The sequence below is a fragment of the Emys orbicularis genome, chromosome 4, assembly GCF_028017835.1.
Source record: "Emys orbicularis isolate rEmyOrb1 chromosome 4, rEmyOrb1.hap1, whole genome shotgun sequence".
In the NCBI taxonomy this organism is placed as follows: domain Eukaryota; kingdom Metazoa; phylum Chordata; order Testudines; family Emydidae; genus Emys; species Emys orbicularis.
The window spans coordinates 108,057,508-108,072,414 of NC_088686.1; the positions used below are offsets into that span (position 1 = coordinate 108,057,508).

Below are 14,907 nucleotides of genomic sequence, written 5' to 3' on the forward strand. Positions count from 1 at the left end.
TGTTTGTTGTTGTGGTTTAACTGTGCGGTGCCTGTGCCGTGTGTGCGCGGTGCTTTCCAAGTGCAGTTATTAATCATGATTAGTATTGTCACCTCAGCTCTGCATGCCCGACTGCCCATTACCTGCCACGCTGCAGCTCTCGGAATCAATTCCCCACTAGGGAGCAGCGTACCACTGACAATCGGGAACACAGAGTGTGAAACAACTGATGCAAATCACGCTACATGGAGGGCCCCCAAAATACCCTCTGATTGGCTTGCCACTTAAATGCCGAACCTCACAAGTCCTCCCATTTTTGAGGCGTGCTTTGATTTTCTCCTGAAACTCTGCCACCCTCGCCCTGTGTGATCTCGCAAGCTAAGAAGAGTTGGTCCAGGTCAGCACTTGGATGTGTTGGTGAGTCAGTAGGTGGCGCTCTTCCCATTGCAGTGTTACGGGGCTGTTACTCAGATGCCACTGAAAATCCCATGAAACTTGTTACAAAAGCCGGGTCTCTTTGTCTTGGTCAAGTTCTGCCTCTGGGTACTTCCACTCTGGTTCCATCAAATCCCCCCTGTCATTTCAACCAGCTGAAGTATTCTGCTTCTGTAGGGTAGCATTGCTGGGTTTGTCAAGCATTGCTATTCCCAGCCCAAGGATGGCTTCCTTTCAATGGTGGGTGGGCAAAGAGATCTCGGTGGTCTGTACAGAGAGTGAAGCGCCTGGGATCCCGCTCAGATGGGGGTGCAGTGTAGATGTGAACTCATGCTGCAGTCCCCCTGACAGGATCACGCTCTCCTAACCCTCTGTCCTGTGACGCTTGCCTTTAGCAGGCACCTGGTTTGTTCACTTGTGATCAGCCTATCGTGCAATTGTGGCATCTCTGCTGAAAGAAGAAAATAGACGCTGAGCAGCTCCAAGATGGGCAGAGGAGTCCAGCCGAGTCCTCACTATGCCCTCTCTGTGCAAGAGGCTGGAGCTGGCTTGTGCCGTGGGGGTTCTCAGGGAGCCAGGGAGCCAGCTAATACCGTCCGATGGCTGTCAAAGGAACAATGGTGGGCTTCGCAAACATACTTAGGTGCCCAAGTCCCAATTTTAGGCTCCACTGAGATCCACAAAACTCCCAGCAAACTCTGTAGATGCCTAAACTCACTCGGCACCTAAGTTTCCAGGGAAAACATTCCCTAGGTGCCTAAGTTTCTGCCTCTGGGCATGTGCACTGCTGCCTCCCTCTAGGTGTCTGGGTGCCTGTCTCCTGCCTAAGCCCTAGTGTGACCCATGAACTGGGAGAAGATAGATGCTCATCTCCCTAACTTGCATGCAGGGCCCAATTCAGAGGCCACCGACTGGCCTGAACCCCATTCTAAATCTGTGCTGAAGGAGGTGGTGACAACCTTATAACTCATACTCCCCCTGGTTAGAGCACTCTCCTGGGATGTGGGGGAGCCAGGTTCAATCCACACACCCCACACCCCGCCAAAGAGAAGATTTGAACAGGGTCCCCTGTCTCTCAGGAGCATGCGCTAACCACTGAGTTATGGGATATTCTGATGTGGGCCTCCCTCAGTCTCCCCTGTGGAAGCTATTCCCCTGTGTATCAGACTTAGTCACTGGTCCAGTGAGAATGCACAAACGAGTGCATAGCCTGGTGGTTAGGGTACCTGAGAGTTGCAAACAGAAGGGAGGCTGGCTGGCTCAGAGGCCTGGAGTAGGAGAAAGAGCCCCCCACTTCTAGCCAACTACCTTTGCATCTATTACTAAGAGCCTGTTGAAATGGCCCTGATGTTCTCAGTCCAGCTTCTAGGGGACAGGTATCCCCGTCACAAAGGTTATACACTTGCTGGCATCCTGAGGAGAGATGCCAGAGATGGAAAGCCCGTGAGGCTGGACACCCCTCTCCTTTCTGGGGTGCAGGGCTCCAGTGTGGGGTTGAGGCGCAGGGGTAGGTGTAGGAAGATACTACAGCTGGGAGTAATCAGAGAGAATGACCTTCTCCAAGGCCCTCAGGGCGGCTGCCACCTCTCACTGACGCTCAATTCATTTGAAAGAGGAAACAAAACCCCGGAATAGGAGAATGAAGAGAAGTGGGCCTGGCCCCTGAAGTCGCTTGCGCAGCAACAAAGGAGACCTTGAGCAGGTTCCAGCCCAGCTGCGTGGCCTCCAGCATGGCCCAGTTTCTCTGTCTAAAATAACGAGGAGGCTTATTGAATTCCCATTACTCCTCAGAGAAGGTTTTAACTAAAGCTTGGCTTCATGCTGAAGATACCCCAGGCCTGTCAGGGATTCCCTGCTCCCCCACCCAGGACAATGCTTCCTGCCGCCGATGATGGAAGCCAGCCCTGCTTTGCTAAGAAGCACTAAACCCCTTCCACTCTGAGCCAGCACCCAGGTTTGCTGAAGAAGTGATGCCTGCCACGGACCAGAGGATGCTCTACCCTGGTTGCAAACACGCACACAGGCCTGAGGTGACCAGGTTTTCTTTAGCAGAAATATGAAGTTGATTAGGGGAGGAGATAACGAGCCAGATCCTCAGCTGGTGTATATTGGTGGAGATCCACTGACATCAGTGAACTGTGCCTACCTGCTCCAGATAAGGATCTGGTCCAGGATCTCACTCAGACAAAACCAATCCCAGTGGTTCTCCAGGCCCCAGCGAGACTTGGAACTGCTGTTCCCCATTCCACTGGGGCCTCTATGCTGTGGGCTGCCCAATCTGAGAGACACATTAAAACCAGCATTCTATAGGCAGATCCGTCCAGAGAGATGTGGGGGGCTGTCCTCTCCACTGGCTCTCTGCTCCTAGAGAGACTCCTCTGCTGCATGGGTTAACCACGCCCGGAGACATAACAGGCTGTCCAGCGAGGTGTGGAAAACCATTACCCAGGCTGGTGGAAATAATGTCATGATGCTCTGAAGGAAGACAGAGCCTCTTATTTCAAAGTATTTGAACAATGTAACCTGGACAGGCTAAGCTGCACCTTGGCACAGGGCTTAAAATAACACCCATCAATCACTAGTCAGTCACCTGAGAAACCCAGGTGGAGTCTGTTCTGCTACACTTCCAAATCCAGCCTTGTTATTAATAAAAGCTGTTTTCCCTTTCATCTTTGCATCAGTGTATTACAGCCTCACGGCAGCAATGCTATTGTTTGACCCAGACAGGGCTCTCCTTCTAAACTCCACTGCCAGTTGCTTATAACAGATCAGTCTGTCTGTGAAATCTTTCAGCCTGCATTTATTGGAGTAACCCCGAGAGGGTTCTGGGTGGGCGGCTTGTCACTAGGGCTGCCAGTTTGGCAAAGATGAGATAGTTAGGGCGTGGGGGAACTGGCAGCAGAGTGGTGGAGAAAGTCAGAGGAGACACGGCAGGGTTTTGGCAGCTTGGAAAGGGTTAAATGGAAGAAGTTTGTTCAGTGCGACTGCTATAGGGTTATGAAAGCTGCTTGCAGGCCAGGATGCTGGTTACAGGGGTACCTGCCGTATTTCAAGGCTGTTTCTAGTGCTAGATTTTTTTCTCCTAACATTTCACACTGTTGCTACTACTGGAGCAGGGTTGCTGGTAGAGACTAGGGTGGGAAATCTTAAGGGAAAGCATCTAGTGTGGAGACAAGAGCCTGGAGTGAGAGCCGCTTCCTTGAGGCAGAAGGACTGTACCTTCCACAAGGAGAACTGTCACCGTGCCCCGCTCTCACTGAAGGTAAGCTGCTCTCCGCCCACACCACAGAAGCATGTGGCTGGTTACCGCAAGCAGCCTGGCTTATTCTGGACCCAAGCCGTGTTTTCATTCCCACTGGACTGTCTAGGGCTATAGCACTGGATGTACTCCGTGCATGGCACAGTTGTTAAATCTCCACAGTGCAGAGCGAGATAATAATCATACTATGCTGCACTTTCTAACCAGAGGAAAGCACTTTGCAGTCATTAATGAATTAAGCCCCATCTCACCCTAGTAGGGAAGGCGTTATATCCCCATTGTATGGATGGGGAAAGTGAGACCCATAGAGATTACATGATTTGCCTCAGGTCACCCAGCAAGTCTGGTTAGAATAGAAACCACCAGTCCCACTCAGCTAAGCTCCTGTTGCCTTCCCCGAGAGGGGCTGCCTGAACCACAGGCCACAACAGCTGGAGGTGAATAAGAAGCTGCCTGTTGGGATGAGTGGGCTGAAGGCTGGATTTGGTGTCTGTCCCTGGGAGGACGCAGCTAGCCCCAGGCAGCTTTGCTGTCACATGTGAGCTGCAGGAGCCGAGCTGTGCAATTCTACCTGTGGCCCCAGTGTAACAGGGGCCCTCCTTCCTCCACCCGCCTTATTCCTCTTGGAGCATCCTTGCTGCCTTCGCAAAGCCCAGCGGAGTATCAGCTTGCATCTGTCGGGAAGGCACCATCCGTGCCGCGGGGGACGCTCTGCTGCGTCTGGTGCCTGGTTTGCAAAAGCGCAGCAGCGCCCACGAACCCAGCGAGCTCCCCTACCAGGGGAGCCGCTCGAGGCCCTTTCGCTCTCGCCTGGCCCCGGCCTGGGCGCTGCGCCGGGGCGGGAAGGACATGCTCTTCCCGGGCCACCCCTCCGCCAGGGCAGTAGGGGCATCCGCCAGTCCCACTCACCAGGTGGATGTTTGCACGTTGGCGTGGAGATGAAAAGCCGCGCGCAGCCTAACCTCGATTGGGCCCCGCCTCAGGAGGCGGACGATTGGCTGTCCGGGGGAGCGCCGGGCTCCGATTGGGCCAGGGGCGGCTGTCGCTCCACTTGCCCCAGTTCAGGCTAGGTAGCGGTGGCAGCGCGGATGCTCCCGCTGCTCCGCGAGCGGCGGGCTGAGGTTACGGTGCCGCTGAAGCATCCAGCGCGGCGGGGGCTGGTGTCCGGCCCTGCAGCCTCACGGGCGCGGCGCAGGGGCGCTAGGCTGGAGCTGCGGGCTGCCTCCCTTCAGCGCTGAGCGGGCGGCGCGCAATGCACCGAGCGGGAGGAGGGCGCCGCCGCTGCCTGAGCGCCGTGTGAGCGCTCCTGCTCCATGGCGCTGCCGTGCGGGCTGGGGCAGAGCGGCACGGGCTGAGCGGCCTCATCCTCGGCCCGGCTCCAGCCTCCCGCCGCCAAGTTGATCTGGTTGGGGGGGGAGCGCGGGGCTGCCTGGATGCCTTTGTTCCTCCGGCGGGGGGCTCGGCCGGGGAAGGGGGCGACGGGGCTGGCCGGCCGGGACCCCCGCTCGGGGGGCTGCTGCTGCTGCCTGGTCCCGGGGGCGCTGCCCGCCCTGCCCTCGCCTGCGCCGCCCGACACGTGCCCCAGCCCCGGGGCGCTGCTCCCGCCTGGCGTCTAGCTCCTCCCGGCGGGGATGGTCCCGTGCGGAGCCTGGCGGAGGTGCCGTGCGGCCGGCCCGGGCCGGTAATGCGGCCTCCAGGATGCTGTGGTTCCCGGTGAAGAAGATCCGCAAGCAGTTCAAGCTGCTGCTGCTGTTGGTGCTGCTCACCTTGGCCGCGTGGTTCACCTACCTGCACATCAGCCTGGTGCGCCAGGGCAAGGCGCTGCGCCTGCACTTCGCCTACGGCAGAGGTAAGGGGGGCCCCGCGCCCCTCCTGCGCCCTCGGGTGGGGGTGGGATCCCCGCCCCCTTCCACAGCCGGGCAGGGGCTGGTGAGCGCAGCTAAGTTCCTGCTCCAGGCTCTCCGGGGCTGCTGGTGCCTCCCCCGGGTCGTACTTTGTGGGAGCAACCCCCTTGTAAGGCCAAAGGGAAGCGGGCCCCCCCTCCCCCGTGTGGTTTCTCTTAGGGTGGAGTTTGGTCTAGCCAGGACTCCTGGTCATACTGGGTCAGACCAATGGTCCATCTTGCCCAGTATCCGGTCTTCTGACAGTGGCCAGTGCCAGGTGTCCCAGCCCCCAGAGGGAATGACCAGAACAAGTAACCATCAAGTGATCCATCCCCTGTCATCCAGTCCCAGCCTCTGGCAGTCAGAGGCTTAGGGACACTCAGAGCATGGGGTTGCATCCGTGCGCAAACTGGCTAATAGCCATTGATGGACCTCGTCTCCCCAAACGTATTTAGTTCTGTTTTGAACCCCGTTGTTGTAGTTTTGGCCTTCACAACATCCCCTGGCAAAAAGTTCCATGGATTGACTGCATTGTGTGAAGAAATACTTCCTTTGGTTAATTTTAAACCTGCTGCTGATTAATTTCATTGGATGATCCCTGGTTCTTGTGTTATGTGAAGGGGTAAATAATGCTTCCTTATTCGCTTTCTCCATACAGTCACGATTTTATAGACTATGTCCCCCTTAATCATCTCTTTTTCTAAGCTGAACAGTCTCTCTTTTTAATCTCTTCTCACATGGAAGCTGTTCCACACCCTGATAATTTTTGTTGCCCTTCTCTTTACTTTGTCAAATTCTAATATATCTTTTGTGAGACGGGGCAACCAGAACTGCACACACTATTCAAGGTGTGGGTGTAGCATGGATTTACATAGTGGTTTTATGATATTTTCTGTTTTACTATCTATCCTGATTGAGATCTTCTGAAATAATGAGCCTTTATTACATCCAAGGAGCACTCCAAGAAGGGCTGTGGGAGAGAGGCAGCTGTGAGCCTCTGAAGCTGATGAAAGTGCCCGCATAACTGGAATAGCTCCCTTTGGCCAGAGCAGGGAAGAATTGGGCACTGTCGGTTACATCTAGGTTTAGAGGTGCATGTACAGAACACTCTTCCCCCCAGGCTGGCTGGGTTGCGAAGCTCCGGTCAGACACTTGGCTGTATTGCCAATAAGCTGTCCAAACCCTCAATGTCTTTAGTCTTGGCAGCAAAGTGTTTTTAGCAGCAATTCAATTCCTCTTTAGAGCAGAGCTAGGTAATGGCTCCTGAGTCCGGGGCACAGAGCGCCAGTGTGTGGATCAGAGAGAGATTCTGAGATGCTAGCGATCGCTTACAAACCAAACTAACCGGGCCGGTGGCTGAGCTGTTCGGAACCCTGTTGGTGGTGTCTGGAGACTTAGTCCTTCATGCCAGCAGTCTGAGGGGTGCTGGAGGTGGCTTGGCTCCCGTGAAGGAGGAGGAGGGGGATTTTTGGTAAGTCCATGGGCTGGTGCTCTTTGTTTAGCTTGTTTGGCACTCCCTGCTGGCTAAGCCGTAAAGTCCTGTAATGCAGCATACCAGGCAGGAAGGGACAAGGGCAGGAAAAACAGGGTGGAAAGGTAACCCCGGTTTAATAGGCATATCCCGACACCTGGGCTGCTTCTCGCTGCTTAGATAAAAGCAGTTATTTGAGGAGTACACTTTCCAGGCCTCAGAGCAGAAGGGCTCTCAAACTGTTTCATACCGCAGACACTTCTTTCATACCAGGACCCTCTTCCATCTAGCTGGGATCCCCTCCCTCTCAGAAATAGGGGAGTGGGGTTATGCTCCCTGGACATCTGTTTGTGACCCCCAAGTGGAGAAGCCATGCTGTAGAAGGATATGTTGTTGTTCCCATGATTGTTCTCGTTCGCTGCGTTGTGATGGGTCTAGTACTGGAAAGTCATTCTCATGGCTTCTGGGAATCTTTGGGGGAGGGGAGGGGAACATCAGCAGGGATTTTCATGTTTCTTTCTCAGCTTAACTCTCATTTGTATCCTGTGCCCTTATTATGAGAAAGAGGACCATTTAAAAATAATTATTCTCTTCTTTAAAAAGAGAACTGCAAAGGGGTAAACCAGTTCTTGCTTGTGCCCTTTCTGCTGCATGTTTATGGCTTCAAAGACTTTTCCGAATAGCAAAATCAGGTTTGATTCTCCTCTCACTTACACCAGTGTAAACTGAGTGTCAGGGGAGTTACTTGTGCTGGCACAAATCTGGAGTGAGAAGCAAGGAAAGGCCACTGAGACTTGACTTATCTGTGGTTTCTGGCAGGAGTGCAAGAACAATTTGTATAGCGGGGGTGCTGAGAGCCATTTACCCAAACTGTAAACTCTGTATATAATGGATACCACTTGAAGCCAGGGGGTGCTGCAGCACCCCTGTACCCCTAGTTCCAGCACCTATGGTTTCTGGAGAGCTAGTGTGGGATAATGTAGGCCCCCCAATCCAACAGAGTACATGTGTAATGCTACTCATTGGAATAGTCCTGTTGACTTCACTGGGACGACTTATGTGAGTAAAGCTACATATCAAGTGTTTGCAGGATTGGAGATGTAGGCTGAAGTCTGAATGGGAGATGACTCACTCTTTCCAAAGAGCTTTTCTCCGAGCTGTTTGTTACATGTTTGAGTTAAAAGGCTTTTAACCATAAAAACCACCAATAGCTTTAAAGAATGGGTCTAAACATTTCCTTCCCTCTCAAATGAGGGAAGACAATGTTTCAGTCCATTGTGATATTATCCTATCCATGCTCCAAAAACAGGGAAGTCAAGATACAGCTAATGTGACAAAGCAGGAAATGAAACACCTTTGCTTGTGTATTAAACACTTGTTAATTTCCTTTTAAGTAAGCTGCCTTCTCAGCTGCTGGATTCCACTAAAAATACAACCTGTCACATAAGCCTAACCTCAAGAGGCTAACCACTGCCTAAACTATCGACCCAGTTCAAAGAAGGTTTGACTAGTTGTCTGTTCAGACCTTGCAGCCTCATACTGTGCAGTGCGCGGGCTGTTAGATTGTGGCAGGTTTGTCCTGCCGACCTGGGTAAGCATGCTAACTAGCTGCAGGGGTGGGGTTTGGTGATCAGCAGTGGAAAATATTAACAGTGGGGTAGCAACATTTGAAGCCTAAAAGTGCCCACCCTGCCTGTGCTGCCGAAAGTGGTGTGTTCTGGAAACAATTCGTCAGACTGATCAGACTATTCCCGATATGTGCCGAAGAGGATGTGGTTCTCCCACGTGTTTTCTATGGCTGCCCCTCTCTCACAAGTGTCGGTTGCACGCGCACACGACCTTTGACTTGCTGTCTGGGGGACACTCTCCCAAATCTACAGAATGTGGCTATTTATTCCAAGCATTAACCGGAGCAGTGAGGAAATGCATTGCCACACTCTGGCTCCCCAGCAGAAAACCCTGCAGTCACGCTGCAGCTGAATGAACGCTGAGAAATCGGAACTCAGATGTGATGGTACCAGGACCAGCCTGAGGAGCTGAGTCTTAACGAATGAACTGCTTGTAACTGCATGAAGCAAAGACCAGGATCAGTGCGTTTACGTTGAACGCGTGCTGATTCACACTTACCCAGCACTTTGTGTTGTCATCGAGACTAGTGTAAAATGCCACCAGCTCAGAACAAGAGTATTAGTCAACATTTCTATTATGGTAACACCGAGAGGCCTCAGCCAGGTTGAGAATCCTCTGTTAGCCACTGAGCGGAGTCTAAACTTTTACACCTAACCTGCACCAGTGTAAGTGACAGCCCAAGGGGCAGTGCAGTGAATCTGGCCCCATCTCTATAAGGGTGTCAGTCTGTCATCCACACTTATTAGTTATTTTATTGCAGGAGCACCTAGGAGTGCCCCAGTCATGGGTCCAGGACCCCACTGTGCTAGATGCTGCACAAAGACAGTCCCTGCCCCACAGAGCTTATAATTGAGCTATAAGAGAAGAGAGCAGGTGAGCACAGCCAGCACAAGGCAATAATGAAACACTATCGATCAACGTCATAGGCAGTGGTCTGGGAAGGTGGATGTGAGAGCAGAATCTGGCATGGCACATGGTGCTTGTCCTAGTCTTTTCTCTCTCCCATTCGTGCTATCACCTTGTTCTGTTCTATGGCGCCATCCTGTTGCATGGCAGTGGTGACCAGAGGCCCCAGTCAGTTTCAGACCCCCAGTGTGCCAGGTGCTGTACAAACACACAGTAAGAGACTGCCCCCAAGACCTTGCCGTTTAAATAGAGGGGTTCCGTTCTCACCAGGGAGAGGTTGATTTGAAAATCATTTCAAAACGTGGCTTTCTCGAAGCTGTTTTCTAACCAGGTCTGGCTGCTGGGGCAAACTGCATGCAAAACTGTTCCCTAAGCACACATTGGAAACTACGTTCTTCCAAGCCAGGAATGTATAGATGGGGCGGAGGGGGGGTTGTTTTGAAAAGAGAAGGATTTTTTATCTTGATTTGGGCCCAACCAACTCTCTTCAAACCGGTTTGGGAAGGAGCAACACCTGATCTTTATTTGGAGATGGCGCCTCTACCCAGGGGACAGGGTCTGTTGTAGGTAGCACACGGAAGGGCTGGGGCAGGGGGAGGTTCTGGAGCATACACCCATGTGTCTAAGATGCTGCGGCTATGTGCCGGGTGACTCTGTTACAGCACAGACACAGCCGTTAATAGCACAGACATCTCTGCAACCCAAGAACGGGCTGTGATGGAAGCAATGGGTGGTACTCCTGTCAGGCAGTTTGTTCCGGCCACTGCCTAGGCGCCGGAGGCGTATCATGGCAGGGAAAGTGAGCTGGGACGTGGGAACAGACCAAGATCTGGTTACCACCATGCGCATGGTCATCACTGTAACTCACTCTGTGTGATGGACGAGCAAGGGTACACAGGAGCGCCGAACCACGCGAACCATGGCAGCCCACCCGTTGAATGGCAGATGGCGAGAGCACGTCTCCCCCATGCTCTGCACTGGCTGCCTGTTTGCTTTTGGGTCCCACACCTGACCTCCATAGCCTTCAGTGGACTGGGGTTGAGCTGTGAGAGACCACCCTCCCTACCTGTGTGACCCACAGACAGCAGCTCCTAGTAGGGAGGCTGGAGCTGTGTAGACCCAAGGTGAGGTTTCTGGGAGCTGGCAGCATGGGCATTGGGGCTGGGAGGGCGGGCGTTGCCGACCTGTGGAACTCCCTGCTGTGTGAGATCTGAATAAACCTGTGCTGAAGTGATTTCAGGCCTGTTGGGTGAGCTTCCATGCCATAGCAGAAGCCAAAGGAGGAAGAGAGAGAAAAGGGTCAAACCAAAAATCTACTCCAAGCGGCTGCGTTCGAGGCAGCAAGCTCTGGGTTCTTTAGGGGTTGGGCTTTGTGCGAGGATAAACGTCTATGCTACAGTGTTAAGTGCCCTGTAAATACTCTGCATATACAGGCAACCATGTAGCCCTGTGGGTATTGCCAGTGGTTGAGATTCTACTCCCCTTCCGCCTCCTAGGCTTTGTGAAGCAGCCGGAGGCTTAAACGCTGCAGCAGGCCGAGGCTGCTGAAAGACAGCTTTGGGTGCCTCCCCACTAACTTATGGTTGCCTGTGTACAGCTCTGGTGTGTGCCCTGTCATGGAGTTCAGCAGATGCCTCTGACCTGCAGTGAGGAAGCGGGAGAAGGTTGTGATCAGGTGGAATGCAGCCTGTTCCTCCAGGCACATCCTAAGCTGCTGGGCTCCCCTGTGCCTTCATCTGTCCCTGACCTTGTGCAGGGCCCGGGGAATCTGCACAGAGGAAGAAGAAGTAACCTTCCCCTGACCTCTAGCTCTGGGGGAAGAGGCTGATGACCATCTGGTGCACCAACTGCATAGCTGAGTCCTATGCTCTGCCTAGCAGACAGATCGGTGGTCAGCTGACTAGAGCAGCGAAGGGGAAGATCTCCAGATCTGACATGCATTTAATTTAGTGTTAATAGTCTGGAAGAAGAGGGGGCGGGAGAGAGATTTAGTTGGCTGCTACATGGGTCTTGCCTGGTCTTACACAGCTCTCTGTGTAGAGCAGGGGTAGTCAATTCTTTTTTGTCAAGGTCCAAATTTCTTGGTCAAGGTATAGTCAAGGTGCAGACTCCAGAGAAGAAAATAATTTAAAAACCAACAATAATGATAATAGTAAATAAAAAGATTTTGGGGGCCGTTCAAAAGTGTCTGGCTGTCTGGATTTGGCCCGTGTTTACTTACTGACTACCCCTGGTGTAGAGGTGCCTCTGTCCCAGTGCCCAGCATTTCAGCCTTCAGCTTCATGGGACTGAATGTTTTCCTCAAAGATTGATGACCCCAGAGGCTGCGTCTGGCTTGTTGAAGTGGGGAGAGCTCTGTCAGGTGAGACTCCCGTGAGTTGCTCTTAGTGCTCACCCAGAACATCTCATTGACTCCAGGTGTCTGCGGTTGGGCGTGGCACGTCAATTTCCACAATGTGAAAAGGCTGCTTCCGGGCACTTAGATCTTGCAGTGACAGGTGCTGCAGAAAGCCCTTGGAGAGAGAGTTGGGAGAGGAGGGGAGGAGAGGGGCAGTAGGCAAGCTGAGGCTAATGCCAGCTAGACAGAGGCTGACTCGAGTTCTTCTGCTTTCAGCCCAGATGAAAGGGGCTCTGAGGGCCAGTTTTCAAAAGCCCTGTGGCTGTGACCTCTTTTGAAAACCTGCCTGTGACTGTCACAGTGGCAGCTGCTGAGGGCTGAAACCTGGCCATGGTTAGGTGTCTAAGTGAGAGCGGAGAGCTGCTGAAAACCGAGGTCTGGCTGGGGATGCAACCTGATGGACAATCTGACTCTGACCGGGGGGGGGGGGGGGGCTCTCTCTGAGTGTGGGAGGGAGTGTTCTGCACTCAGACTAGGAAGGGGGTGTTGTGGGGCTTACAATGTTGGGGTGGCTCTTCGAGTCAGAGACTGTTTGCTGCCTCATTCAGCCCTGCCTGCAAAGGTTGCATAGGCATTCCCCCCCCCCCCCCCCCCTTGGGATCTGTGGAAAACCTCCTTGTGTGGGGCTGTGACTGGCAGACCTGCATGCAGGTGGGCATGCCATCAGGGGTGGGGGTGGGACTGGTTGCGGGGGTATGTCTATGCCATCCCGAGAGCTCTGGGTGGGTGTGCTGTTGCGAGGGCTGGGTTGTTAGGGCAGGAGCCTGGGCTGGGCATGCTATTGTGCGGGCTGGGTTGCCGGGGTGGGTGTACTGTCGCAAGAGCTTGGGGAAGGGTTGTCGAGGCAGGAGCCAAGGCTGGGCGTGCCATCACGGGGGGGCTGTGGGAAGGGTTGCCGGGGTGGGCGTGCTGTCGGGGGCTGGAGGTGGCTGTGCCATCATGGGGGGCTGAGGGCGGGTTGCCAGGGTGGGCGTGCTGTTGCCGGAGGCTGTGGGAAGGGTTGCCGGGGTGGGTGTGCTATCATGGGGGCTGGAGGTGGGCATGCTATCACAGGGGGCTAAGGGTGGGTTGCCGGGGTGGGCGTGCCATCATGGGTGGTGGTGGGAAGGGTTGCTGGGGTGGGCGTGCCATCGCGGGCAGCTAGGGGTGGATTGACGGGGTGGGCATGCCGTCGTGGGGGGCTGTGGGAAGGGTTGTCAGGGTGGGCGTGCCATCGTGGGGGGGCAGTGGGAAGGGTTGTCGGGGTGGGCGTGCTATCGTGGGGGTGGGTTGCCGGGGTGGCCGTGCTGTGGCAGGGGGTGGGGGAAGGGTTGGCGAGTGCTGCTGTGGGGAAGGAATGATATACGTTGGCGTGAGGGCATCCCGGGCGGCTGGAGGAAGAGTGCGAGGCTGTGGGTGGACACACTGCTGTGGGAAGTGCATGGAGGAGAAAGCTCATGTCATGGAAGCAGTGAGGGGAGAGAGCCAGCTACTCTGCCCCTTCCCCTGCTTGGGCGGTGTGAGCAGTCTTGGGCAGGAACAGCAGGGAGCCCCCATGCTGAAGCCTGCGGCCCCCTCCTCTATAAACGCAAAGGCAAAAGTTGGTCTCTGGGCAGCCGGGGACGAGTCTGCTGGGCTTCAGACTCCAGACAGTGCCTGCCTCTCTCCCCATCCCAGATCGGCTGGCAGAGGGTGTATGGAAAGGTTAATTACTTGTTAAATTAACCGGCTATAAGCAGATGCCCTTTCTGCAGGCTGAGGGTTTGGGCATGTGTATCTCCTGCTGGCAACCTAATCCCTTCCCAGACACTCCACGCGAAAGGCTGTGCTAACTGTGGCAAAAGGGCAGCCTTCGCTGTGCCGCAAACCGGCCCACGGCAGATGGTTCCAGCTGGAGATCTGGCACCTCTGGGTAGCAGCTCGGGGTCCCAGTGCTAGGCCAAAGTCATCATACCTGGTGGTGGTGGTGGGGGTGCACGTGCACCCGTGCGTTTCACCTCCACACTGGCGCCCACCCCTCCAGCAGGGATACGGTGCAGCCTGGAGTGGCGTGATCAGGGACTGCTTGGGTTGGGGACCTGGCTCCAAACCAGAAAGACATTATGTTCCCAATAAAATAAATCCCTTTCTTATCGTCTACAAGTAGATAATTACCCTTCTCTGCCTAATTTAACACACAGATTTCTCAGCTGAAATAATGAGGCCATTACGGTGCTCTCCCGGCTGGAAACCGCTCCGAGTCAATGGGGCGGAAACGTTAGCGCGCCAGGTAAAAAATACAATTAAAAAAAAAAATGAAATGATTCATAATGGGAGATGGGAGCGCTGGGCCCACAAGACTTCCCTGGCAGGCGTCATGCTGAGGGAGGTGAGCTGGCGCTGTAGGAGCCGAGCACACGACAGGTTTATTTGTCAGGGGATTTAAAGAGCAGGTTGAATGAACTTGCTGTTGCAGTAGCGATATTCCAGCTGCGGGCAGCAGGGTGACGGCAAGGGGGCGGGCACGTGCGTTTGAGGGCAGGCGGTGAAGTCTAAATGGGGTCTCTGGGGGAGGAAAACGTTTGGGTCCCTTTGACCTTCGCTGAAATCCATTGACCGTGGGACGCCGGGCGGGCGGGTGGTGGGGAAGGAAAGAGTTTGCTCTTGGGAATTGGCCCTCTCACATAAGGACATTGGCACATGGCGGGAGAGGTGGTTGGGAGCAAGACTTGGGAAACCACCTAGGCCCTTGCTGGCCAAAGGATGCTGTGCAGAAGCAGAGAAGGAAGCGGCGGCTCTGCTGGGATGGCAGTGGGGCAGTGCGCCAGTGAGAAGCCCACTCTCCTCACAGCTGCTGGGAAAGAGGAGGGTGCTGGGGTTTGTCAGGCTGCTGTCTCTGGACCCTGCTTGGGAGCCGTTTTTTCATATTGGGCCCTCACTAATAGGCGTCTAATAAATGTGAGGTCCCCCCACCACGTCTAGCTGCTGA

At 54.3% G+C, this 14,907-nt stretch overlaps 1 protein-coding gene across 1 annotated transcript in view; it reads left to right on the top strand.

Moving 5' to 3' along the window:
- The first annotated feature begins 5,371 nt into the window (after positions 1-5,371).
- B4GALNT4 (beta-1,4-N-acetyl-galactosaminyltransferase 4) overlaps positions 5,372-14,907 on the top strand; it is a 120,759-nt gene continuing 111,223 nt past the window's right edge. The window contains exon 1 of the mRNA XM_065403888.1: positions 5,372-5,522. Within this exon, the coding sequence (XP_065259960.1) occupies positions 5,372-5,522 (151 nt within the window). The remainder of the gene's footprint in view (positions 5,523-14,907) is intronic.